The sequence below is a fragment of the Carassius gibelio genome, chromosome A8, assembly GCF_023724105.1.
Source record: "Carassius gibelio isolate Cgi1373 ecotype wild population from Czech Republic chromosome A8, carGib1.2-hapl.c, whole genome shotgun sequence".
Taxonomy (NCBI): domain Eukaryota; kingdom Metazoa; phylum Chordata; class Actinopteri; order Cypriniformes; family Cyprinidae; genus Carassius; species Carassius gibelio.
Window position 1 is genome coordinate 27896767 of NC_068378.1, and position 26179 is coordinate 27922945.

The 26179-nt window shown below is 36.4% G+C and overlaps 1 protein-coding gene across 32 annotated transcripts in view; it reads left to right on the forward strand.

Annotated features, from left to right (window-relative positions):
* The window catches only part of LOC128019109 (AP-3 complex subunit sigma-1), a 173328-nt gene that overhangs the window by 98806 nt on the left and 48343 nt on the right, over positions 1 to 26179 (forward strand). The window contains exon 2 of one of the 32 annotated variants that reach the window (XM_052605124.1): positions 2296 to 2367. The exons of 26 other annotated variants lie outside the window; for them this stretch is intronic. In XM_052605124.1, coding sequence (XP_052461084.1) covers positions 2296 to 2367 — 72 coding nt within the window. Of the gene's footprint in view, positions 1 to 2295; positions 2368 to 6584; positions 6657 to 10539; positions 10612 to 14755; positions 14828 to 18895; positions 18968 to 24034; positions 24107 to 26179 lie in introns of all 32 variants that reach the window. 5 more of the 32 variants (XM_052605125.1, XM_052605127.1, XM_052605131.1 and 2 more) reach the window with 5 other exon arrangements.

Here is a 26179-nt window from a genome sequence, read left to right on the forward strand (position 1 = left end):
TTTAATTTGGGGTCCTGAAATAACCTGAACACTGCACAGAGGTTAAGATGACCATTTCTACAAAAATAAAATAAAAATTGAAACTCATCCTATTTTGTTTTAATTTTCCCTTACTAAATTATACAGTTACTGATGCTATGGACTGTGGGATTACTAACAGGCTATTGACAAAAATCTGTCTCTAAAACTCTTTTCTCTTTATTAAAAGTTGATCTGGACAAGTACATGATAGAATCAAATGTTTTGCAAATCCGCTCGAAAGACCAGATCTCAAATGATTCGCGAAATGCGCTTCGGAGTCCCGATCTGAATCAAATGTTTTGCCGACTCGCTCCGAAGCCCCGATCAAATGATTCGCTAAATGCGCTTAGGAGTCCCGATCTGAATCAAATGTTTTGCCGACTCGCTCCGAAGCCCCGATCAAATTATTCGCGAAACGCGCTTCGGAGTCCGGATCTGAATCAAATGTTTTGCGAACTCCGATGGCCCGATCATAAGATTCGCGAAACGATCTTCGGAGTCGCGATATGAATCAAATGTTTTGCGAACTCGCTCCAAATCCCAGATCTCAAGTTATTTTCCAGTGAAAGCGCTACAGCGTTCATTCGCTTGCCGAAAAATAGCGGAGACCAAAAGTATTCAGATGTGTATAGTGTGCCATTGTGTTCTAATTAAAAAAAAAAAAAACGTATTTATCATTTCATTTTCCCACCTACGAAAATAAAAATAAGCGTTGAATTGGGCTATATGGTGAGAGGAGGAGACGACAATTACTCTGAGGAAAGGTACTTTAATTTGGGGTCCTGAAATAACCTGAACACTGCACAGAGGTTAAGATGACCATTTCTACAAAAATAAAATAAAAATTGAAACTCATCCTATTTTGTTTTAATTTTCCCTTACTAAATTATACAGTTACTGATGCTATGGACTGTGGGATTACTAACAGGCTATTGACAAAAATCTGTCTCTAAAACTCTTTTCTCTTTATTAAAAGTTGATCTGGACAAGTACATGATAGAATCAAATGTTTTGCAAATCCGCTCGAAAGACCAGATCTCAAATGATTCGCGAAATGCGCTTCGGAGTCCCGATCTGAATCAAATGTTTTGCCGACTCGCTCCGAAGCCCCGATCAAATGATTCGCTAAATGCGCTTAGGAGTCCCGATCTGAATCAAATGTTTTGCCGACTCGCTCCGAAGCCCCGATCAAATTATTCGCGAAACGCGCTTCGGAGTCCGGATCTGAATCAAATGTTTTGCGAACTCCGATGGCCCGATCATAAGATTCGCGAAACGATCTTCGGAGTCGCGATATGAATCAAATGTTTTGCGAACTCGCTCCAAATCCCAGATCTCAAGTTATTTTCCAGTGAAAGCGCTACAGCGTTCATTCGCTTGCCGAAAAATAGCGGAGACCAAAAGTATTCAGATGTGTATAGTGTGCCATTGTGTTCTAATTTAAAAAAAAAAAAACGTATTTATCATTTCATTTTCCCACCTACGAAAATAAAAATAAGCGTTGAATTGGGCTATATGGTGAGAGGAGGAGACGACAATTACTCTGAGGAAAGGTACTTTAGTGTGTGCTAAGCCCTTCACGGAGGATGAGGTCCGTGTCCAACCGGAGTACGGTCGATCTCGCACCGTGGGCTGTGCCTTCCAGGTTTGCGTGGAAAAGTTGCGGAGACGTTAAATCACGCGTCATAACGGGCTGTTTGTGGTGCAGAGCAGTAAATGTCCAGATGGTCCAGTCCCAGGTGAGTGTCTTAACTAAAACAATAACTTATATTAAAAGCTTATCGGTAACTATATAGACATTAATCAAATATAGTATGTTTTATTTGTGTTGTTAGATGTACATTAATCAAATATACTATGTTTTATTTGTATCGTTAGATGTAACGTTACACATTTAATGTAGCACATGGTAGCAGTTATGCTAACAGTCGAGCAGGTTAGTGAAGCGGTGTTTTTATACTTTTGCCATCACCCTTTTATACTGCTCTCTTTCTGGCTTAAGTCACACAAAATTAACAAAGACATTTAAAGTTATCAATAAAATCCACAACAATGTAGGAAATACGAGCAGTTGAACAAATCTGTTGTACAAGCAGAATTCAAATTATTTTATAATGGTTTGTAGGTTATTTAACTTTGAATTGATGTTCTAAGTAACTGGTATATTATTGCATACATGTGATAGTAACTTTCCAAATTAATGAGTTGTTTTTATTAAAGTGTTATGCTTAACTCAAAATAATACATGTATTGTTGTTTGCTTTATGTTAATAGGCTCCGTGGCCGTGCACAAACGTAGTGACGAACTTCCGCTGTCGCCAGAAGTCGACCAAGTATAGGTCTCTGCAGGAAAGTAATGGGTGGTTTTAAGAATTTGTGGTCAGATATAAATAAATATGTAATTCCTAATAAAGTTAAAGAAACTCACTTTAAAATAATAAACAGATACTATCCATGTAATGATTTTATTAGTAAGATTAAAGAAGGGTTTTTGCCATTATGTAGTTTCTGTAAAGAAGAAAATGAAACAATTGTACACTTATTTTTCAGTTGTAATTATACTAAATTATTTTGGTCCCAAGTTTCTTGGTTTCTTTTTGAGTTATTTTATAAGTTTGTCACAATAACCGATGTAATGGTCTTGTTTATGGATTGTGATACTGGTTTAATCCAGGGGAAGTCGTGGCCTAATGGTTAGAGAGTCCGACTCCCAATCGAAAGGTTCTGAGTTCGAGTCCCGGGCCGGCAGGAATCGTGGGTGGGAGTGCATGTACAATTCTCTCTCCACCTTCAATACCACGACTTAGGTGCCCTTGAGCAAGGCATTGAACCCCCAACTGCTCCCCGGGCGCCGCAGCATAAATGGCTGCCCACTGCTCCGGGTGTGTGTGTTCACTGCTCTGTGTGTGTGCACTTCGGGTGGGTTAAATGCAGAGCACAAATTCTGAGTATGGGTCACCATACTTGGCTGAATGTCACTTCACTTTTTTTTTTTGTTGGAAATGGAAATTAAACTTCTTACTCTGTTAGGAAAATATCATACATAAAGCAAAATGTATATCGTACTGTACCAAATGGTAGATTTCTGAAGATTTTTTTACGACTCTCTAACTTCAATACAGAATAATCGAAAAGCTCTAAAGACATTTAAACTGCTGAAAAGGATACTTAATGTATTAGAAACATGATTGATATGTTATACAGTATGCATCTTATTGCTTTACAGATTCACATGTCTCTGTTTTCCCCTTTTTTGTTATCTCAAAAAAAAAAAAAAAGTAATGGGAGTTATGAGATCAAGGTGTTTTTACACCATGATACCTGATTAGTTGATGTAATAGTGACGTTAGGTTTAGGAGTGGGGTTGGGTAAGGGGGATCATTATTTCATGATTCAGAAACACCCAGCAGTTTCAAAACACCCACATGGTGATTTTGTTAAATTGATTTCATAAAATGTTATCCTCCACTGCAAATTGTCTTGCAAGTCAAGGGGGTTGAATAATTTGGAACACAACTGTATATTGTCTGTGTGAGAGGAATCAAACAATCATATCCTGCTATCGTTTACTCTTCCTCAGCCTGAAAGTGTTTTTTTTTTCTGCTGAACACTAAAGAAGATGTTTTTTGAGAGTGAACAGTTGACGGCACCCATTGACTTCTATGCTACAGGAAGAAATACTATGGAAGTGAATGGGTACCGTCAACCATTTGGTCTTTAAAGCATCATCTTTTTAGCATTCAGCAGAAGACAGAAACTCGTACAAAAAATATATATAATTTTTACATTTTATTTAAAGAAATAAATATATAAAATAAGCTCACACAGTTAAACATTTATTCCCAAAGCAACCAACTATGTGTCATTGTTGTTAACTAAGACTGAAACAACTAAAAACAGTTTTCTGTAATTGAAATAAAGCTAAAGTAAAATGATATAGATAAGTCGTGTAAGCTACTACTAAATATGGGAGAAACGTATTTTCTGTAAAGTTGCTTTGCAATTATTTGTAAAGTAAAAAGCACAAATTTTAGTACTGTTTTCATTTAATTTATAAAGTAGTAACTTTTTACCAAAAAAGTTGAAATGTTAAAATTATTAAAACTGACATAACATAAAGGCTAAAAAAAAATTAATAAAACTAATTCCTAAACCTCAAACTGCAACCATGAGGCTAAAAGCTATGCTATTTGTCACTCTGAGAAAGTGCTGTAACAGTTTATAAAGACCTTGATGTTGTTTGGACACCAGAACCGTGTGTGTGTGTGTGTGTGTGTGTGTGTCCACCTAGATGTTCCCGTGTTTGGCTCCTGGGATGATCTGAATCCTCTCAAAGTCCCTCCCCAGGATGATGATGTCACAGCCAGAGTAGTACGCCTGTCTGACACTGATAATCACAGAGAGTTCTACATATCATCTGAATGTAATGTTTTGCTACATTTTTATTTATTTATTTTCTAATTGAGGAATCAGAGTTTTAAATGTTTTCATTTACGGTTAATAATCTCTGCTGCTGCTGTTACACTCACAGTCACGAACAGCTTGAATCATCTGGACTTTTTGTTTTATATTATTTCTTAACATATCAGACAATATCTGCCTTCATATTGCATGCATCTTGTTTATACTCATAAACTTTTGGTTGCCCTTTTTGTTGTTTTTCGTTGTGTTGTTTTTTATCCTCATTTGTAAGTCGCTTTGGATAAAAGCGTCTGCTGAATGAATAAATGTAAATGTAAACTTATCAAATTATGGCTTCGTTTCATACATGATTATCGAAATATTCAACTCAAATAAACACCTGTATGATGCAGTATTAGTATTAGAATTTAATTTGGGGTCCTGAAATAACCTGAACACTGCACAGAGGTTAAGATGACCATTTCTACAAAAATAAAATAAAAATTGAAACTCATCCTATTTTGTTTTAATTTTCCCTTACTAAATTATACAGTTACTGATGCTATGGACTGTGGGATTACTAACAGGCTATTGACAAAAATCTGTCTCTAAAACTCTTTTCTCTTCATTAAAAGTTGATCTGGACAAGTACATGATAGAATCAAATGTTTTGCAAATCCGCTCGAAAGACCAGATCTCAAATGATTCGCGAAATGCGCTTCGGAGTCCCGATCTGAATCAAATGTTTTGCCGACTCGCTCCGAAGCACCGATCAAATTATTCGCGAAATGCGCTTCGGAGTCCCGATCTGAATCAAATGTTTTGCCGACTCGCTCCGAAGCCCCGATCAAATGATTCGCGAAATGCGCTTCGGAGTCCCGATCTGAATCAAATGTTTTGCCGACTCGCTCCGAAGCACCGATCAAATTATTCGCGAAATGCGCTTCGGAGTCCCGATCTGAATCAAATGTTTTGCCGACTCGCTCCGAAGCCCCGATCAAATGATTCGCTAAATGCGCTTAGGAGTCCCGATCTGAATCAAATGTTTTGCCGACTCGCTCCAAAGCCCCGATCAAATTATTCGCGAAACGCGCTTCGGAGTCCGGATCTGAATCAAATGTTTTGCGAACTCCGATGGCCCGATCATAAGATTCGCGAAACGATCTTCGGAGTCGCGATATGAATCAAATGTTTTGCGAACTCGCTCCAAATCCCAGATCTCAAGTTATTTTCCAGTGAAAGCGCTACAGCGTTCATTCGCTTGCCGAAAAATAGCGGAGACCAAAAGTATTCAGATGTGTATAGTGTGCCATTGTGTTCTAATTAAAAAAAAAAAAAAAACGTATTTATCATTTCATAGTTTTCCCACCTACGAAAATAAAAATAAGCGTTGAATTGGGCTATATGGTGAGAGGAGGAGACGACAATTACTCTGAGGAAAGGTACTTTAGTGTGTGCTAAGCCCTTCACGGAGGATGAGGTCCGTGTCCAACCGGAGTACGGTCGATCTCGCACCGTGGGCTGTGCCTTCCAGGTTTGCGTGGAAAAGTTGCGGAGACGTTAAATCACGCGTCATAACGGGCTGTTTGTGGTGCAGAGCAGTAAATGTCCAGATGGTCCAGTCCCAGGTGAGTGTCTTAACTAAAACAATAACTTATATTAAAAGCTTATCGGTAACTATATAGACATTAATCAAATATAGTATGTTTTATTTGTGTTGTTAGATGTACATTAATCAAATATAGTATGTTTTATTTGTATTGTTTGATGTAACGTTATACATTTAATGTAGCACATGGTAGCAGTTATGCTAACAGTCGAGCAGGTTAGTGAAGCGGTGTTTTATACTTTTGCCATCACCCTTTTATACTGCTCTCTTTCTGGCTTAAGTCACACAAAATTAACAAAGACATTTAAAGTTATCAATAAAATCCACAACAATGTAGGAAATACGAGCAGTTGAACAAATCTGTTGTACAAGCAGAATTCAAATTATTTTATAATGGTTTGTAGGTTATTTAACTTTGAATTGATGTTCTAAGTAACTGGTATATTATTGCATACATGTGATAGTAACTTTCCAAATTAATGAGTTGTTTTTATTAAAGTGTTATGCTTAACTCAAAATAATACATGTATTGTTGTTTGCTTTATGTTAATAGGCTCCGTGGCCGTGCACAAACGTAGTGACGAACTTCCGCTGTCGCCAGAAGTCGACCAAGTATAGGTCTCTGCAGGAAAGTAATGGGTGGTTTTAAGAATTTGTGGTCAGATATAAATAAATATGTAATTCCTAATAAAGTTAAAGAAACTCACTTTAAAATAATAAACAGATACTATCCATGTAATGATTTTATTAGTAAGTTTAAAGAAGGGTTTTTGCCATTATGTAGTTTCTGTAAAGAAGAAAATGAAACAATTGTACACTTATTTTTCAGTTGTAATTATACTAAATTATTTTGGTCCCAAGTTTCTTGGTTTCTTTTTGAGTTATTTTATAAGTTTTATAAGAAAGGTTCTGAGTTCAAGTCCCGGGCCGGCAGGAATTGTGGGTGGGAGTGCATGTACAATTCTCTCTCCACCTTCAATACCACGACTTAGGTGCCCTTGAGCAAGGCATTGAACCCCCAACTGCTCCCCGGGCGCCGCAGCATAAATGGCTGCCCACTGCTCCGGGTGTGTGTGTTCACTGCTCTGTGTGTGTGCACTTCGGGTGGGTTAAATGCAGAGCACAAATTCTGAGTATGGGTCACCATACTTGGCTGAATGTCACTTCACTTTTTTTTTTTGTTGGAAATGGATACTATTATTAAACTTCTTACTCTGTTAGGAAAATATCATACATAAAGCAAAATGTATATCGTACTGTACCAAATGGTAGATTTCTGAAGATTTTTTTACGACTCTCTAACTTCATTACAGAATAATCGAAAAGCTCTAAAGACATTTAAATTGCTGAACAGGATACTTAATGTATTAGAAACATGATTGATATGTTATACAGTATGCATCTTATTGCTTTACAGATTCACATGTCTCTGTTTTCCCCTTTTTTGTTATCTCAAAAAAAAAAAAAAAAGTAATGGGAGTTATGAGATCAAGGTGTTTTTACACCATGATACCTGATTAGTTGATGTAATAGTGACGTTAGGTTTAGGGGTGGGGTTGGGTAAGGGGGATCATTTAGATTGCATGATTCAGAAACACCCAGCAGTTTCAAAACACCCACATGGTGATTTTGTTAAATTGATTTCATAAAATGTTATCCTCCACTGCAAATTGTCTTTCAAGTCAAGGGGGTTGAATAATTTGGAACACAACTGTATATTGTCTGTGTGAGAGGAATCAAACAATCATATCCTGCTATCGTTTACTCTTCCTCAGCCTGAAAGTGTTTTTTTTTCTGCTGAACACTAAAGAAGATGTTTTTTGAGAGTGAACAGTTGACGGCACCCATTGACTTCTATGCTACAGGAAGAAATACTATGGAAGTGAATGGGTACAGTCAACCGTTTGGTCTTTAAAGCATCATCTTTTTAGCATTCAGCACAAGACAGAAACTCGTACAAAAAATTTATATAATTTTTACATTTTATTTAAAGAAATAAATATATAAAATAAGCTCACACAGTTAAACATTTATTCCCAAAGCAACCAACTATGTGTCATTGTTGTTAACTAAGACTGAAACAACTAAAAACAGTTTTCTGTAATTGAAATAAAGCTAAAGTAAAATGATATAGATAAGTCGTGTAAGCTACTACTAAATATGGGAGAAACGTATTTTCTGTAAAGTTGCTTTGCAATGATTTGTAAAGTAAAAAGCACAAATTTTAGTACTGTTTTCATTTAATTTATAAAGTAGTAACTTTTTACAAAAAAAGTTGAAATGCTAAAATTATTAAAACTGACATAACATAAAGGCTAAAAAAAAATTAATAAAACTAATTCCTAAACCTCAAACTGCAACCATGAGGCTAAAAGCTATGCTATTTGTCACTCTGAGAAAGTGCTGTAACAGTTTATAAAGACCTTGATGTTGTTTGGACACCAGAACCGTGTGTGTGTGTGTGTGTGTGTGTGTGTGTGTGTGTGTGTGTGTGTGTGTGTGTGTGTGTGTGTGTGTGTGTGTGTGTGTGTCCACCTAGATGTTCCCGTGTTTGGCTCCTGGGATGATCTGAATACTCTCAAAGTCCCTCCCCAGGATGATGATGTCACAGCCAGAGTAGTACGCCTGTCTGACACTGATAATCACAGAGAGTTCTACATATCATCTGAATGTAATGTTTTGCTACATTTTTATTTATTTATTTTCTAATTGAGGAATCAGAGTTTTAAATGTTTTCATTTACGGTTAATAATCTCTGCTGCTGCTGTTACACTCACAGTCACGAACAGCTTGAATCATCTGGACTTTTTGTTTTATATTATTTCTTAACATATCAGACAATATCTGCCTTCATATTGCATGCATCTTGTTTATACTCATAAACTTTTGGTTGCCCTTTTTGTTGTTTTTCGTTGTGTTGTTTTTTATCCTCATTTGTAAGTCGCTTTGGATAAAAGCGTCTGCTGAATGAATAAATGTAAATGTAAACTTATCAAATTATGGCTTCGTTTCCTTACATGATTATCGAAATATTCAACTCAAATAAACACCTATATGATGCAGTATTAGTATTAGAATTTAATTTGGGGTCCTGAAATAACCTGAACACTGCACAGAGGTTAAGATGACCATTTCTACAAAAATAAAATAAAAATTGAAACTCATCCTATTTTGTTTTAATTTTCCCTTACTAAATTATACAGTTACTGATGCTATGGACTGTGGGATTACTAACAGGCTATTGACAAAAATCTGTCTCTAAAACTCTTTTCTCTTTATTAAAAGTTGATCTGGACAAGTACATGATAGAATCAAATGTTTTGCAAATCCGCTCGAAAGACCAGATCTCAAATGATTCGCGAAATGCGCTTCGGAGTCCCGATCTGAATCAAATGTTTTGCCGACTCGCTCCGAAGCCCCGATCAAATGATTCGCTAAATGCGCTTCGGAGTCCGGATCTGAATCAAATGTTTTGCGAACTCCGATGGCCCGATCATAAGATTCGCGAAACGATCTTCGGAGTCGCGATATGAATCAAATGTTTTGCGAACTCGCTCCAAATCCCAGATCTCAAGTTATTTTCCAGTGAAAGCGCTACAGCGTTCATTCGCTTGCCGAAAAATAGCGGAGACCAAAAGTATTCAGATGTGTATAGTGTGCCATTGTGTTCTAATAAAAAAAAAAAAAAACGTATTTATCATTTCATTTTCCCACCTACGAAAATAAAAATAAGCGTTGAATTGGGCTATATGGTGAGAGGAGGAGACGACAATTACTCTGAGGAAAGGTACTTTAGTGTGTGCTAAGCCCTTCACGGAGGATGAGGTCCGTGTCCAACCGGAGTACGGTCGATCTCGCACCGTGGGCTGTGCCTTCCATGTTTGCGTGGAAAAGTTGCGGAGACGTTAAATCACGCGTCATAACGGGCTGTTTGTGGTGCAGAGCAGTAAATGTCCAGATGGTCCAGTCCCAGGTGAGTGTCTTAACTAAAACAATAACTTATATTAAAAGCTTATCGGTAACTATATAGACATTAATCAAATATAGTATGTTTTATTTGTGTTGTTAGATGTACATTAATCAAATATAGTATGTTTTATTTGTATTGTTAGATGTAACGTTATACATTTAATGTAGCACATGGTAGCAGTTATGCTAACAGTCGAGCAGGTTAGTGAAGCGGTGTTTTTATACTTTTGCCATCACCCTTTTATACTGCTCTCTTTCTGGCTTAAGTCACACAAAATTAACAAAGACATTTAAAGTTATCAATAAAATCCACAACAATGTAGGAAATACGAGCAGTTGAACAAATCTGTTGTACAAGCAGAATTCAAATTATTTTATAATGGTTTGTAGGTTATTTAACTTTGAATTGATGTTCTAAGTAACTGGTATATTATTGCATACATGTGATAGTAACTTTCCAAATTAATGAGTTGTTTTTATTAAAGTGTTATGCTTAACTCAAAATAATACATGTATTGTTGTTTGCTTTATGTTAATAGGCTCCGTGGCCGTGCACAAACGTAGTGACGAACTTCCGCTGTCGCCAGAAGTCGACCAAGTATAGGTCTCTGCAGGAAAGTAATGGGTGGTTTTAAGAATTTGTGGTCAGATATAAATAAATATGTAATTCCTAATAAAGTTAAAGAAACTCACTTTAAAATAATAAACAGATACTATCCATGTAATGATTTTATTAGTAAGATTAAAGAAGGGTTTTTGCCATTATGTAGTTTCTGTAAAGAAGAAAATGAAACAATTGTACACTTATTTTTCAGTTGTAATTATACTAAATTATTTTGGTCCCAAGTTTCTTGGTTTCTTTTTGAGTTATTTTATAAGTTTGTCACAATAACCGATGTAATGGTCTTGTTTATGGATTGTGATACTGGTTTAATCCAGGGGAAGTCGTGGCCTAATGGTTAGAGAGTCCGACTCCCAATCGAAAGGTTCTGAGTTTGAGTCCCGGGCCGGCAGGAATCGTGGGTGGGAGTGCATGTACAATTCTCTCTCCACCTTCAATACCACGACTTAGGTGCCCTTGAGCAAGGCATTGAACCCCCAACTGCTCCCCGGGCGCCGCAGCATAAATGGCTGCCCACTGCTCCGGGTGTGTGTGTTCACTGCTCTGTGTGTGTGCACTTCGGGTGGGTTAAATGCAGAGCACAAATTCTGAGTATGGGTCACCATACTTGGCTGAATGTCACTTCACTTTTTTTTTTTGTTGGAAATGGAAATTAAACTTCTTACTCTGTTAGGAAAATATCATACATAAAGCAAAATGTATATCGTACTGTACCAAATGGTAGATTTCTGAAGATTTTTTTACGACTCTCTAACTTCAATACAGAATAATCGAAAAGCTCTAAAGACATTTAAACTGCTGAAAAGGATACTTAATGTATTAGAAACATGATTGATATGTTATACAGTATGCATCTTATTGCTTTACAGATTCACATGTCTCTGTTTTCCCCTTTTTTGTTATCTCAAAAAAAAAAAAAAAAGTAATGGGAGTTATGAGATCAAGGTGTTTTTACACCATGATACCTGATTAGTTGATGTAATAGTGACGTTAGGTTTAGGGGTGGGGTTGGGTAAGGGGGATCATTTAGATTGCATGATTCAGAAACACCCAGCAGTTTCAAAACACCCACATGGTGATTTTGTTAAATTGATTTCATAAAATGTTATCCTCCACTGCAAATTGTCTTGCAAGTCAAGGGGGTTGAATAATTTGGAACACAACTGTATATTGTCTGTGTGAGAGGAATCAAACAATCATATCCTGCTATCGTTTACTCTTCCTCAGCCTGAAAGTGTTTTTTTTTCTGCTGAACACTAAAGAAGATGTTTTTTGAGAGTGAACAGTTGACGGCACCCATTGACTTCTATGCTACAGGAAGAAATACTATGGAAGTGAATGGGTACCGTCAACCATTTGGTCTTTAAAGCATCATCTTTTTAGCATTCAGCAGAAGACAGAAACTCGTACAAAAAATATATATAATTTTTACATTTTATTTAAAGAAATAAATATATAAAATAAGCTCACACAGTTAAACATTTATTCCCAAAGCAACCAACTATGTGTCATTGTTGTTAACTAAGACTGAAACAACTAAAAACAGTTTTCTGTAATTGAAATAAAGCTAAAGTAAAATGATATAGATAAGTCGTGTAAGCTACTACTAAATATGGGAGAAACGTATTTTCTGTAAAGTTGCTTTGCAATGATTTGTAAAGTAAAAAGCACAAATTTTAGTACTGTTTTCATTTAATTTATAAAGTAGTAACTTTTTACCAAAAAAGTTGAAATGTTAAAATTATTAAAACTGACATAACATAAAGGCTAAAAAAAAATTAATAAAACTAATTCCTAAACCTCAAACTGCAACCATGAGGCTAAAAGCTATGCTATTTGTCACTCTGAGAAAGTGCTGTAACAGTTTATAAAGACCTTGATGTTGTTTGGACACCAGAACCGTGTGTGTGTGTGTGTGTGTGTGTGTCCACCTAGATGTTCCCGTGTTTGGCTCCTGGGATGATCTGAATCCTCTCAAAGTCCCTCCCCAGGATGATGATGTCACAGCCAGAGTAGTACGCCTGTCTGACACTGATAATCACAGAGAGTTCTACATATCATCTGAATGTAATGTTTTGCTACATTTTTATTTATTTATTTTCTAATTGAGGAATCAGAGTTTTAAATGTTTTCATTTACGGTTAATAATCTCTGCTGCTGCTGTTACACTCACAGTCACGAACAGCTTGAATCATCTGGACTTTTTGTTTTATATTATTTCTTAACATATCAGACAATATCTGCCTTCATATTGCATGCATCTTGTTTATACTCATAAACTTTTGGTTGCCCTTTTTGTTGTTTTTCGTTGTGTTGTTTTTTATCCTCATTTGTAAGTCGCTTTGGATAAAAGCGTCTGCTGAATGAATAAATGTAAATGTAAACTTATCAAATTATGGCTTCGTTTCATACATGATTATCGAAATATTCAACTCAAATAAACACCTGTATGATGCAGTATTAGTATTAGAATTTAATTTGGGGTCCTGAAATAACCTGAACACTGCACAGAGGTTAAGATGACCATTTCTACAAAAATAAAATAAAAATTGAAACTCATCCTATTTTGTTTTAATTTTCCCTTACTAAATTATACAGTTACTGATGCTATGGACTGTGGGATTACTAACAGGCTATTGACAAAAATCTGTCTCTAAAACTCTTTTCTCTTTATTAAAAGTTGATCTGGACAAGTACATGATAGAATCAAATGTTTTGCAAATCCGCTCGAAAGACGAGATCTCAAATGATTCGCGAAATGCGCTTCGGAGTCCCGATCTGAATCAAATGTTTTGCCGACTCGCTCCGAAGCCCCGATCAAATGATTCGCGAAATGCGCTTCGGAGTCCCGATCTGAATCAAATGTTTTGCCGACTCGCTCCGAAGCACCGATCAAATTATTCGCGAAATGCGCTTCGGAGTCCCGATCTGAATCAAATGTTTTGCCGACTCGCTCCGAAGCCCCGATCAAATGATTCGCTAAATGCGCTTAGGAGTCCCGATCTGAATCAAATGTTTTGCCGACTCGCTCCAAAGCCCCGATCAAATTATTCGCGAAACGCGCTTCGGAGTCCGGATCTGAATCAAATGTTTTGCGAACTCCGATGGCCCGATCATAAGATTCGCGAAACGATCTTCGGAGTCGCGATATGAATCAAATGTTTTGCGAACTCGCTCCAAATCCCAGATCTCAAGTTATTTTCCAGTGAAAGCGCTACAGCGTTCATTCGCTTGCCGAAAAATAGCGGAGACCAAAAGTATTCAGATGTGTATAGTGTGCCATTGTGTTCTAATTAAAAAAAAAAAAAAAACGTATTTATCATTTCATAGTTTTCCCACCTACGAAAATAAAAATAAGCGTTGAATTGGGCTATATGGTGAGAGGAGGAGACGACAATTACTCTGAGGAAAGGTACTTTAGTGTGTGCTAAGCCCTTCACGGAGGATGAGGTCCGTGTCCAACCGGAGTACGGTCGATCTCGCACCGTGGGCTGTGCCTTCCAGGTTTGCGTGGAAAAGTTGCGGAGACGTTAAATCACGCGTCATAAAGGGCTGTTTGTGGTGCAGAGCAGTAAATGTCCAGATGGTCCAGTCCCAGGTGAGTGTCTTAACTAAAACAATAACTTATATTAAAAGCTTATCGGTAACTATATAGACATTAATCAAATATAGTATGTTTTATTTGTGTTGTTAGATGTACATTAATCAAATATAGTATGTTTTATTTGTATTGTTAGATGTAACGTTATACATTTAATGTAGCACATGGTAGCAGTTATGCTAACAGTCGAGCAGGTTAGTGAAGCGGTGTTTTTATACTTTTGCCATCACCCTTTTATACTGCTCTCTTTCTGGCTTAAGTCACACAAAATTAACAAAGACATTTAAAGTTATCAATAAAATCCACAACAATGTAGGAAATACGAGCAGTTGAACAAATCTGTTGTACAAGCAGAATTCAAATTATTTTATAATGGTTTGTAGGTTATTTAACTTTGAATTGATGTTCTAAGTAACTGGTATATTATTGCATACATGTGATAGTAACTTTCCAAATTAATGAGTTGTTTTTATTAAAGTGTTATGCTTAACTCAAAATAATACATGTATTGTTGTTTGCTTTATGTTAATAGGCTCCGTGGCCGTGCACAAACGTAGTGACGAACTTCCGCTGTCGCCAGAAGTCGACCAAGTATAGGTCTCTGCAGGAAAGTAATGGGTGGTTTTAAGAATTTGTGGTCAGATATAAATAAATATGTAATTCCTAATAAAGTTAAAGAAACTCACTTTAAAATAATAAACAGATACTATCCATGTAATTATTTTATTAGTAAGATTAAAGAAGGGTTTTTGCCATTATGTAGTTTCTGTAAAGAAGAAAATGAAACAATTGTACACTTATTTTTCAGTTGTAATTATACTAAATTATTTTGGTCCCAAGTTTCTTGGTTTCTTTTTGAGTTATTTTATAAGTTTTATAAGAAAGGTTCTGAGTTCGAGTCCCGGGCCGGCAGGAATTGTGGGTGGGAGTGCATGTACAATTCTCTCTCCACCTTCAATACCACGACTTAGGTGCCCTTGAGCAAGGCATTGAACCCCCAACTGCTCCCCGGGCGCCGCAGCATAAATGGCTGCCCACTGCTCCGGGTGTGTGTGTTCACTGCTCTGTGTGTGTGCACTTCGGGTGGGTTAAATGCAGAGCACAAATTCTGAGTATGGGTCACCATACTTGGCTGAATGTCACTTCACTTTTTTTTTTTTGTTGGAAATGGAAATTAAACTTCTGACTCTGTTAGGAAAATATCATACATAAAGCAAAATGTATATCGTACTGTACCAAATGGTAGATTTCTGAAGATTTTTTTACGACTCTCTAACTTCAATACAGAATAATCGAAAAGCTCTAAAGACATTTAAACTGCTGAAAAGGATACTTAATGTATTAGAAACATGATTGATATGTTATACAGTATGCATCTTATTGCTTTACAGATTCACATGTCTCTGTTTTCCCCTTTTTTGTTATCTCAAAAAAAAAAAAAAAAGTAATGGGAGTTATGAGATCAAGGTGTTTTTACACCATGATACCTGATTAGTTGATGTAATAGTGACGTTAGGTTTAGGGGTGGGGTTGGGTAAGGGGGATCATTTAGATTGCATGATTCAGAAACACCCAGCAGTTTCAAAACACCCACATGGTGATTTTGTTAAATTGATTTCATAAAATGTTATCCTCCACTGCAAATTGTCTTTCAAGTCAAGGGGGTTGAATAATTTGGAACACAACTGTATATTGTCTGTGTGAGAGGAATCAAACAATCATATCCTGCTATCGTTTACTCTTCCTCAGCCTGAAAGTGTTTTTTTTTCTGCTGAACACTAAAGAAGATGTTTTTTGAGAGTGAACAGTTGACGGCACCCATTGACTTCTATGCTACAGGAAGAAATACTATGGAAGTGAATGGGTACCGTCAACCGTTTGGTCTTTAAAGCATCATCTTTTTAGCATTCAGCACAAGACAGAAACTCGTACAAAAAATTTATATAATTTTTACATTTTATTTAAAGAAATAAATATATAAAATAAGCTCACACAGTTAAACATTTATTCCCAAAGCAACCAACTATGTGTCATTGTTGTTAACTAAGACTGAAACAACTAAAAACAGTTTTCTGTAATTGAAATAAAGCTAAAGTAAAATGATATAGATAAGTCGTGTAAGCTACTACTAAATATGGGAGAAACGTATTTTCTGTAAAGTTGCTTTGCAATGATTTGTAAAGTAAAAAGCACAAATTTTAGTACTGTTTTCATTTAATTTATAAAGTAGTAACTTTTTACAAAAAAAGTTGAAATGCTAAAATTATTAAAACTGACATAACATAAAGGCTAAAAAAAAATTAATAAAACTAATTCCTAAACCTCAAACTGCAACCATGAGGCTAAAAGCTATGCTATTTGTCACTCTGAGAAAGTGCTGTAACAGTTTATAAAGACCTTGATGTTGTTTGGACACCAGAACCGTGTGTGTGTGTGTGTGTGTGTGTGTGTGTGTGTGTGTCCACCTAGATGTTCCCGTGTTTGGCTCCTGGGATGATCTGAATCCTCTCAAAGTCCCTCCCCAGGATGATGATGTCACAGCCAGAGTAGTACGCCTGTCTGACACTGATAATCACAGAGAGTTCTACATATCATCTGAATGTAATGTTTTGCTACATTTTTATTTATTTATTTTCTAATTGAGGAATCAGAGTTTTAAATGTTTTCATTTACGGTTAATAATCTCTGCTGCTGCTGTTACACTCACAGTCACGAACAGCTTGAATCATCTGGACTTTTTGTTTTATATTATTTCTTAACATATCAGACAATATCTGCCTTCATATTGCATGCATCTTGTTTATACTCATAAACTTTTGGTTGCCCTTTTTGTTGTTTTTCGTTGTGTTGTTTTTTATCCTCATTTGTAAGTCGCTTTGGATAAAAGCGTCTGCTGAATGAATAAATGTAAATGTAAACTTATCAAATTATGGCTTCGTTTCCTTACATGATTATCGAAATATTCAACTCAAATAAACACCTGTATGATGCAGTATTAGTATTAGAATTTAATTTGGGGTCCTGAAATAACCTGAACACTGCACAGAGGTTAAGATGACCATTTCTACAAAAATAAAATAAAAATTGAAACTCATCCTATTTTGTTTTAATTTTCCCTTACTAAATTATACAGTTACTGATGCTATGGACTGTGGGATTACTAACAGGCTATTGACAAAAATCTGTCTCTAAAACTCTTTTCTCTTTATTAAAAGTTGATCTGGACAAGTACATGATAGAATCAAATGTTTTGCAAATCCGCTCGAAAGACCAGATCTCAAATGATTCGCGAAATGCGCTTCGGAGTCCCGATCTGAATCAAATGTTTTGCCGACTCGCTCCGAAGCCCCGATCAAATGATTCGCGAAATGCGCTTCGGAGTCCCGATCTGAATCAAATGTTTTGCCGACTCGCTCCGAAGCACCGATCAAATTATTCGCGAAATGCGCTTCGGAGTCCCGATCTGAATCAAATGTTTTGCCGACTCGCTCCGAAGCCCCGATCAAATGATTCGCTAAATGCGCTTAGGAGTCCCGATCTGAATCAAATGTTTTGCCGACTCGCTCCGAAGCCCCGATCAAATTATTCGCGAAACGCGCTTCGGAGTCCGGATCTGAATCAAATGTTTTGCGAACTCCGATGGCCCGATCATAAGTTTCGCGAAACGATCTTCGGAGTCACGATATGAATCAAATGTTTTGCGAACTCGCTCCAAATCCCAGATCTCAAGTTATTTTCCAGTGAAAGCGCTACAGCGTTCATTCGCTTGCCGAAAAATAGCGGAGACCAAAAGTATTCAGATGTGTATAGTGTGCCATTGTGTTCTAATAAAAAAAAAAAAAAAAAAAAACGTATTTATCATTTCATAGTTTTCCCACCTACGAAAATAAAAATAAGCGTTGAATTGGGCTATATGGTGAGAGGAGGAGACGACAATTACTCTGAGGAAAGGTACTTTAGTGTGTGCAAAGCCCTTCACGGAGGATGAGGTCCGTGTCCAACCGGAGTACGGTCGATCTCGCACCGTGGGCTGTGCCTTCCAGGTTTGCGTGGAAAAGTTGCGGAGACGTTAAATCACGCGTCATAACGGGCTGTTTGTGGTGCAGAGCAGTAAATGTCCAGATGGTCCAGTCCCAGGTGAGTGTCTTAACTAAAACAATAACTTATATTAAAAGCTTATCGGTAACTATATAGACATTAATCAAATATAGTATGTTTTATTTGTGTTGTTAGATGTACATTAATCAAATATAGTATGTTTTATTTGTATTGTTAGATGTAACGTTATACATTTAATGTAGCACATGGTAGCAGTTATGCTAACAGTCGAGCAGGTTAGTGAAGCGGTGTTTTTATACTTTTGCCATCACCCTTTTATACTGCTCTCTTTCTGGCTTAAGTCACACAAAATTAACAAAGACATTTAAAGTTATCAATAAAATCCACAACAATGTAGGAAATACGAGCAGTTGAACAAATCTGTTGTACAAGCAGAATTCAAATTATTTTATAATGGTTTGTAGGTTATTTAACTTTGAATTGATGTTCTAAGTAACTGGTATATTATTGCATACATGTGATAGTAACTTTCCAAATTAATGAGTTGTTTTTATTAAAGTGTTATGCTTAACTCAAAATAATACATGTATTGTTGTTTGCTTTATGTTAATAGGCTCCGTGGCCGTGCACAAACGTAGTGACGAACTTCCGCTGTCGCCAGAAGTCGACCAAGTATAGGTCTCTGCAGGAAAGTAATGGGTGGTTTTAAGAATTTGTGGTCAGATATAAATAAATATGTAATTCCTAATAAAGTTAAAGAAACTCACTTTAAAATAATAAACAGATACTATCCATGTAATGATTTTATTAGTAAGATTAAAGAAGGGTTTTTGCCATTATGTAGTTTCTGTAAAGAAGAAAATGAAACAATTGTACACTTATTTTTCAGTTGTAATTATTCTAAATTATTTTGGTCCCAAGTTTCTTGGTTTCTTTTTGAGTTATTTTATAAGTTTGTCACAATAACCGATGTAATGGTCTTGTTTATGGATTGTGATACTGGTTTAATCCAGGGGAAGTCGTGGCCTAATGGTTAGAGAGTCCGACTCCCAATCGAAAGGTTCTGAGTTCGAGTCCCGGGCCGGCAGGAATCGTGGGTGGGAGTGCATGTACAATTCTCTCTCCACCTTCAATACCACGACTTAGGTGCCCTTGAGCAAGGCATTGAACCCCCAACTGCTCCCCGGGCGCCGCAGCATAAATGGCTGCCCACTGCTCCGGGTGTGTGTGTTCACTGCTCTGTGTGTGTGCACTTCGGGTGGGTTAAATGCAGAGCACAAATTCTGAGTATGGGTCACCATACTTGGCTGAATGTCACTTCACTTTTTTTTTTTGTTGGAAATGGAAATTAAACTTCTTACTCTGTTAGGAAAATATCATACATAAAGCAAAATGTATATCGTACTGTACCAAATGGTAGATTTCTGAAGATTTTTTTACGACTCTCTAACTTCAATACAGAATAATCGAAAAGCTCTAAAGACATTTAAACTGCTGAAAAGGATACTTAATGTATTAGAAACATGATTGATATGTTATACAGTATGCATCTTATTGCTTTACAGATTCACATGTCTCTGTTTTCCCCTTTTTTGTTATCTCAAAAAAAAAAAAAAGTAATGGGAGTTATGAGATCAAGGTGTTTTTACACCATGATACCTGATTAGTTGATGTAATAGTGACGTTAGGTTTAGGGGTGGGGTTGGGTAAGGGGGATCATTTAGATTGCATGATTCAGAAACACCCAGCAGTTTCAAAACACCCACATGGTGATTTTGTTAAATTGATTTCATAAAATGTTATCCTCCACTGCAAATTGTCTTGCAAGTCAAGGGGGTTGAATAATTTGGAACACAACTGTATATTGTCTGTGTGAGAGGAATCAAACAATCATATCCTGCTATCGTTTACTCTTCCTCAGCCTGAAAGTGTTTTTTTTTCTGCTGAACACTAAAGAAGATGTTTTTTGAGAGTGAACAGTTGACGGCACCCATTGACTTCTATGCTACAGGAAGAAATACTATGGAAGTGAATGGGTACCGTCAACCATTTGGTCTTTAAAGCATCATCTTTTTAGCATTCAGCAGAAGACAGAAACTCGTACAAAATATATATATAATTTTTACATTTTATTTAAAGAAATAAATATATAAAATAAGCTCACACAGTTAAACATTTATTCCCAAAGCAACCAACTATGTGTCATTGTTGTTAACTAAGACTGAAACAACTAAAAACAGTTTTCTGTAATTGAAATAAAGCTAAAGTAAAATGATATAGATAAGTCGTGTAAGCTACTACTAAATATGGGAGAAACGTATTTTCTGTAAAGTTGCTTTGCAATGATTTGTAAAGTAAAAAGCACAAATTTTAGTACTGTTTTCATTTAATTTATAAAGTAGTAACTTTTTACCAAAAAAGTTGAAATGTTAAAATTATTAAAACTGACATAACATAAAGGCTAAAAAAAAATTAATAAAACTAATTCCTAAACCTCAAACTGCAACCATGAGGCTAAAAGCTATGCTATTTGTCACTCTGAGAAAGTGCTGTAACAGTTTATAAAGACCTTGATGTTGTTTGGACACCAGAACCGTGTGTGTGTGTGTGTGTGTGTGTGTGTGTGTGTGTGTGTGTGTCCACCTAGATGTTCCCGTGTTTGGCTCCTGGGATGATCTGAATCCTCTCAAAGTCCCTCCCCAGGATGATGATGTCACAGCCAGAGTAGTACGCCTGTCTGACACTGATAATCACAGAGAGTTCTACATATCATCTGAATGTAATGTTTTGCTACATTTTTATTTATTTATTTTCTAATTGAGGAATCAGAGTTTTAAATGTTTTCATTTACGGTTAATAATCTCTGCTGCTGCTGTTACACTCACAGTCACGAACAGCTTGAATCATCTGGACTTTTTGTTTTATATTATTTCTTAACATATCAGACAATATCTGCCTTCATATTGCATGCATCTTGTTTATACTCATAAACTTTTGGTTGCCCTTTTTGTTGTTTTTCGTTGTGTTGTTTTTTATCCTCATTTGTAAGTCGCTTTGGATAAAAGCGTCTGCTGAATGAATAAATGTAAATGTAAACTTATCAAATTATGGCTTCGTTTCCTTACATGATTATCGAAATATTCAACTCAAATAAACACCTGTATGATGCAGTATTAGTATTAGAATTTAATTTGGGGTCCTGAAATAACCTGAACACTGCACAGAGGTTAAGATGACCATTTCTACAAAAATAAAATAAAAATTGAAACTCATCCTATTTTGTTTTAATTTTCCCTTACTAAATTATACAGTTACTGATGCTATGGACTGTGGGATTACTAACAGGCTATTGACAAAAATCTGTCTCTAAAACTCTTTTCTCTTTATTAAAAGTTGATCTGGACAAGTACATGATAGAATCAAATGTTTTGCAAATCCGCTCGAAAGACCAGATCTCAAATGATTCGCGAAATGCGCTTCGGAGTCCCGATCTGAATCAAATGTTTTGCCGACTCGCTCCGAAGCCCCGATCAAATGATTCGCGAAATGCGCTTCGGAGTCCCGATCTGAATCAAATGTTTTGCCGACTCGCTCCGAAGCCCCGATCAAATTATTCGCGAAATGCGCTTCGGAGTCCCGATCTGAATCAAATGTTTTGCCGACTCGCTCCGAAGCCCCGATCAAATGATTCGCTAAATGCGCTTAGGAGTCCCGATCTGAATCAAATGTTTTGCCGATGTAAAAAAGGCCACACGCAGGTTATATTCATTTGGCTAAGCTTCCCCTGCAATACACCACACTCAACGCACACGCAGCATCCATCCTGTGAGCCAATCAGGACTACATGCAGGATGCGAAAGGTCAGCGGTCCCGCCCACAGAACGGAGTTAGAGCGATCGGGAAAGCGGACAGATGCGAGCTGCACTGTAGCGATTTATATTTGCCAAAGTTGTGTGCGTGCCTAAAAAGTGAGTAACAGTCTGCTCATCCATTGCTTTCTATATTGCTTGTGAACATTGAACTGCTTTGAGTGTTTATAAATTAATGCATGCGATTGACAAAGACGAACTCGCTGGTAAAGATGTTCGTGTGTATTTACATACTAGTTATCTCACATATACTACCGCTATGTTTTAAGGACATAATCTGTGTGCTATTTAATCATTATATGGTTTATTTAATATATATCTAATATGTATCGCTCATTTCTAAGAGTTAAAGCACTCTTTTGGCGCATGCGCACTAATGTTCTAGACAGAGCGGCTCCATCTCTGTCCTCAGCGCTGAGAGGTGTCAGATTTCAACTGTGCATTATTAGTCATTTCTAACAGCGCATTTTCCCATATAATTGCACATGTTTCTTATTTGATTGTTAAATCACTGTATATAATATATTCTCTGTGTAGATACTGTGTTGTTGTTATACTCATTGTGACCACTGTTGTTATTTGTATTTATATATATATTTTCTTTTTATCTTTATTTGTAGAAAACCACACACACTCATGCAAATTCTGTGGTGACAATAAATGGGTTAATCCCGTACAAGTCTTTTACTGGACGCCCCGTTGTGGATCTGTTGCCAACCAGCAAATACACTTTAAAAGAGAAGAGCTACCTGTAGCTACTCAATTTTACAGCCGACTCGCTCCGAAGCCCCGATCAAATTATTCGCGAAACGCGCTTCGGAGTCCGGATCTGAATCAAATGTTTTGCGAACTCCGATGGCCCGATCATAAGATTCGCGAAACGATCTTCGGAGTCGCGATATGAATCAAATGTTTTGCGAACTCGCTCCAAATCCCAGATCTCAAGTTATTTTCCAGTGAAAGCGCTACAGCGTTCATTCGCTTGCCGAAAAATAGCGGAGACCAAAAGTATTCAGATGTGTATAGTGTGCCATTGTGTTCTAATTAAAAAAAAAAAAAAAACTATTTATCATTTCATAGTTTTCCCACCTACGAAAATAAAAATAAGCGTTGAATTGGGCTATATGGTGAGAGGAGGAGACGACAATTACTCTGAGGAAAGGTACTTTAGTGTGTGCTAAGCCCTTCACGGAGGATGAGGTCCGTGTCCAACCGGAGTACGGTCGATCTCGCACCGTGGGCTGTGCCTTCCAGGTTTGCGTGGAAAAGTTGCGGAGACGTTAAATCACGCGTCATAACGGGCTGTTTGTGGTGCAGAGCAGTAAATGTCCAGATGGTCCAGTCCCAGGTGAGTGTCTTAACTAAAACAATAACTTATATTAAAAGCTTATCGGTAACTATATAGACATTAATCAAATATAGTATGTTTTATTTGTGTTGTTAGATGTACATTAATCAAATATAGTATGTTTTATTTGTATTGTTAGATGTAACGTTATACATTTAATGTAGCACATGGTAGCAGTTATGCTAACAGTCGAGCAGGTTAGTGAAGCGGTGTTTTTATACTTTTGCCATCACCCTTTTATACTGCTCTCTTTCTGGCTTAAGTCACACAAAATTAACAAAGACATTTAAAGTTATCAATAAAATCCACAACAATGTAGGAAATACGAGCAGTTGAACAAATCTGTTGTACAAGCAGAATTCAAATTATTTTATAATGGTTTGTAGGTTATTTAACTTTGAATTGATGTTCTAAGTAACTGGTATATTATTGCATACATGTGATAGTAACTTTCCAAATTAATGAGTTGTTTTTATTAAAGTGTTATGCTTAACTCAAAATAATACATGTATTGTTGTTTGCTTTATGTTAATAGGCTCCGTGGCCGTGCACAAACGTAGTGACGAACTTCCGCTGTCGCCAGAAGTCGACCAAGTATAGGTCTCTGCAGGAAAGTAATGGGTGGTTTTAAGAATTTGTGGTCAGATATAAATAAATATGTAATTCCTAATAAAGTTAAAGAAACTCACTTTAAAATAATAAACAGATACTATCCATGTAATGATTTTATTAGTAAGTTTAAAGAAGGGTTTTTGCCATTATGTAGTTTCTGTAAAGAAGAAAATGAAACAATTGTACACTTATTTTTCAGTTGTAATTATACTAAATTATTTTGGTCCCAAGTTTCTTGGTTTCTTTTTGAGTTATTTTATAAGTTTTATAAGAAAGGTTCTGAGTTCGAGTCCCGGGCCGGCAGGAATTGTGGGTGGGAGTGCATGTACAATTCTCTCTCCACCTTCAATACCACGACTTAGGTGCCCTTGAGCAAGGCATTGAACCCCCAACTGCTCCCCGGGCGCCGCAGCATAAATGGCTGCCCACTGCTCCGGGTGTGTGTGTTCACTGCTCTGTGTGTGTGCACTTCGGGTGGGTTAAATGCAGAGCACAAATTCTGAGTATGGGTCACCATACTTGGCTGAATGTCACTTCACTTTTTTTTTTTGTTGGAAATGGATACTATTATTAAACTTCTGACTCTGTTAGGAAAATATCATACATAAAGCAAAATGTATATCGTACTGTACCAAATGGTAGATTTCTGAAGATTTTTTTACGACTCTCTAACTTCAATACAGAATAATCGAAAAGCTCTAAAGACATTTAAACTGCTGAAAAGGATACTTAATGTATTAGAAACATGATTGATATGTTATACAGTATGCATCTTATTGCTTTACAGATTCACATGTCTCTGTTTTCCCCTTTTTTGTTATCTCAAAAAAAAAAAAAAAAAGTAATGGGAGTTATGAGATCAAGGTGTTTTTACACCATGATACCTGATTAGTTGATGTAATAGTGACGTTAGGTTTAGGGGTGGGGTTGGGTAAGGGGGATCATTTAGATTGCATGATTCAGAAACACCCAGCAGTTTCAAAACACCCACATGGTGATTTTGTTAAATTGATTTCATAAAATGTTATCCTCCACTGCAAATTGTCTTTCAAGTCAAGGGGGTTGAATAATTTGGAACACAACTGTATATTGTCTGTGTGAGAGGAATCAAACAATCATATCCTGCTATCGTTTACTCTTCCTCAGCCTGAAAGTGTTTTTTTTTCTGCTGAACACTAAAGAAGATGTTTTTTGAGAGTGAACAGTTGACGGCACCCATTGACTTCTATGCTACAGGAAGAAATACTATGGAAGTGAATGGGTACCGTCAACCGTTTGGTCTTTAAAGCATCATCTTTTTAGCATTCAGCACAAGACAGAAACTCGTACAAAAAATTTATATAATTTTTACATTTTATTTAAAGAAATAAATATATAAAATAAGCTCACACAGTTAAACATTTATTCCCAAAGCAACCAACTATGTGTCATTGTTGTTAACTAAGACTGAAACAACTAAAAACAGTTTTCTGTAATTGAAATAAAGCTAAAGTAAAATGATATAGATAAGTCGTGTAAGCTACTACTAAATATGGGAGAAACGTATTTTCTGTAAAGTTGCTTTGCAATGATTTGTAAAGTAAAAAGCACAAATTTTAGTACTGTTTTCATTTAATTTATAAAGTAGTAACTTTTTACAAAAAAAGTTGAAATGCTAAAATTATTAAAACTGACATAACATAAAGGCTAAAAAAAAATTAATAAAACTAATTCCTAAACCTCAAACTGCAACCATGAGGCTAAAAGCTATGCTATTTGTCACTCTGAGAAAGTGCTGTAACAGTTTATAAAGACCTTGATGTTGTTTGGACACCAGAACCGTGTGTGTGTGTGTGTGTGTGTGTGTGTGTGTGTGTCCACCTAGATGTTCCCGTGTTTGGCTCCTGGGATGATCTGAATCCTCTCAAAGTCCCTCCCCAGGATGATGATGTCACAGCCAGAGTAGTACGCCTGTCTGACACTGATAATCACAGAGAGTTCTACATATCATCTGAATGTAATGTTTTGCTACATTTTTATTTATTTATTTTCTAATTGAGGAATCAGAGTTTTAAATGTTTTCATTTAC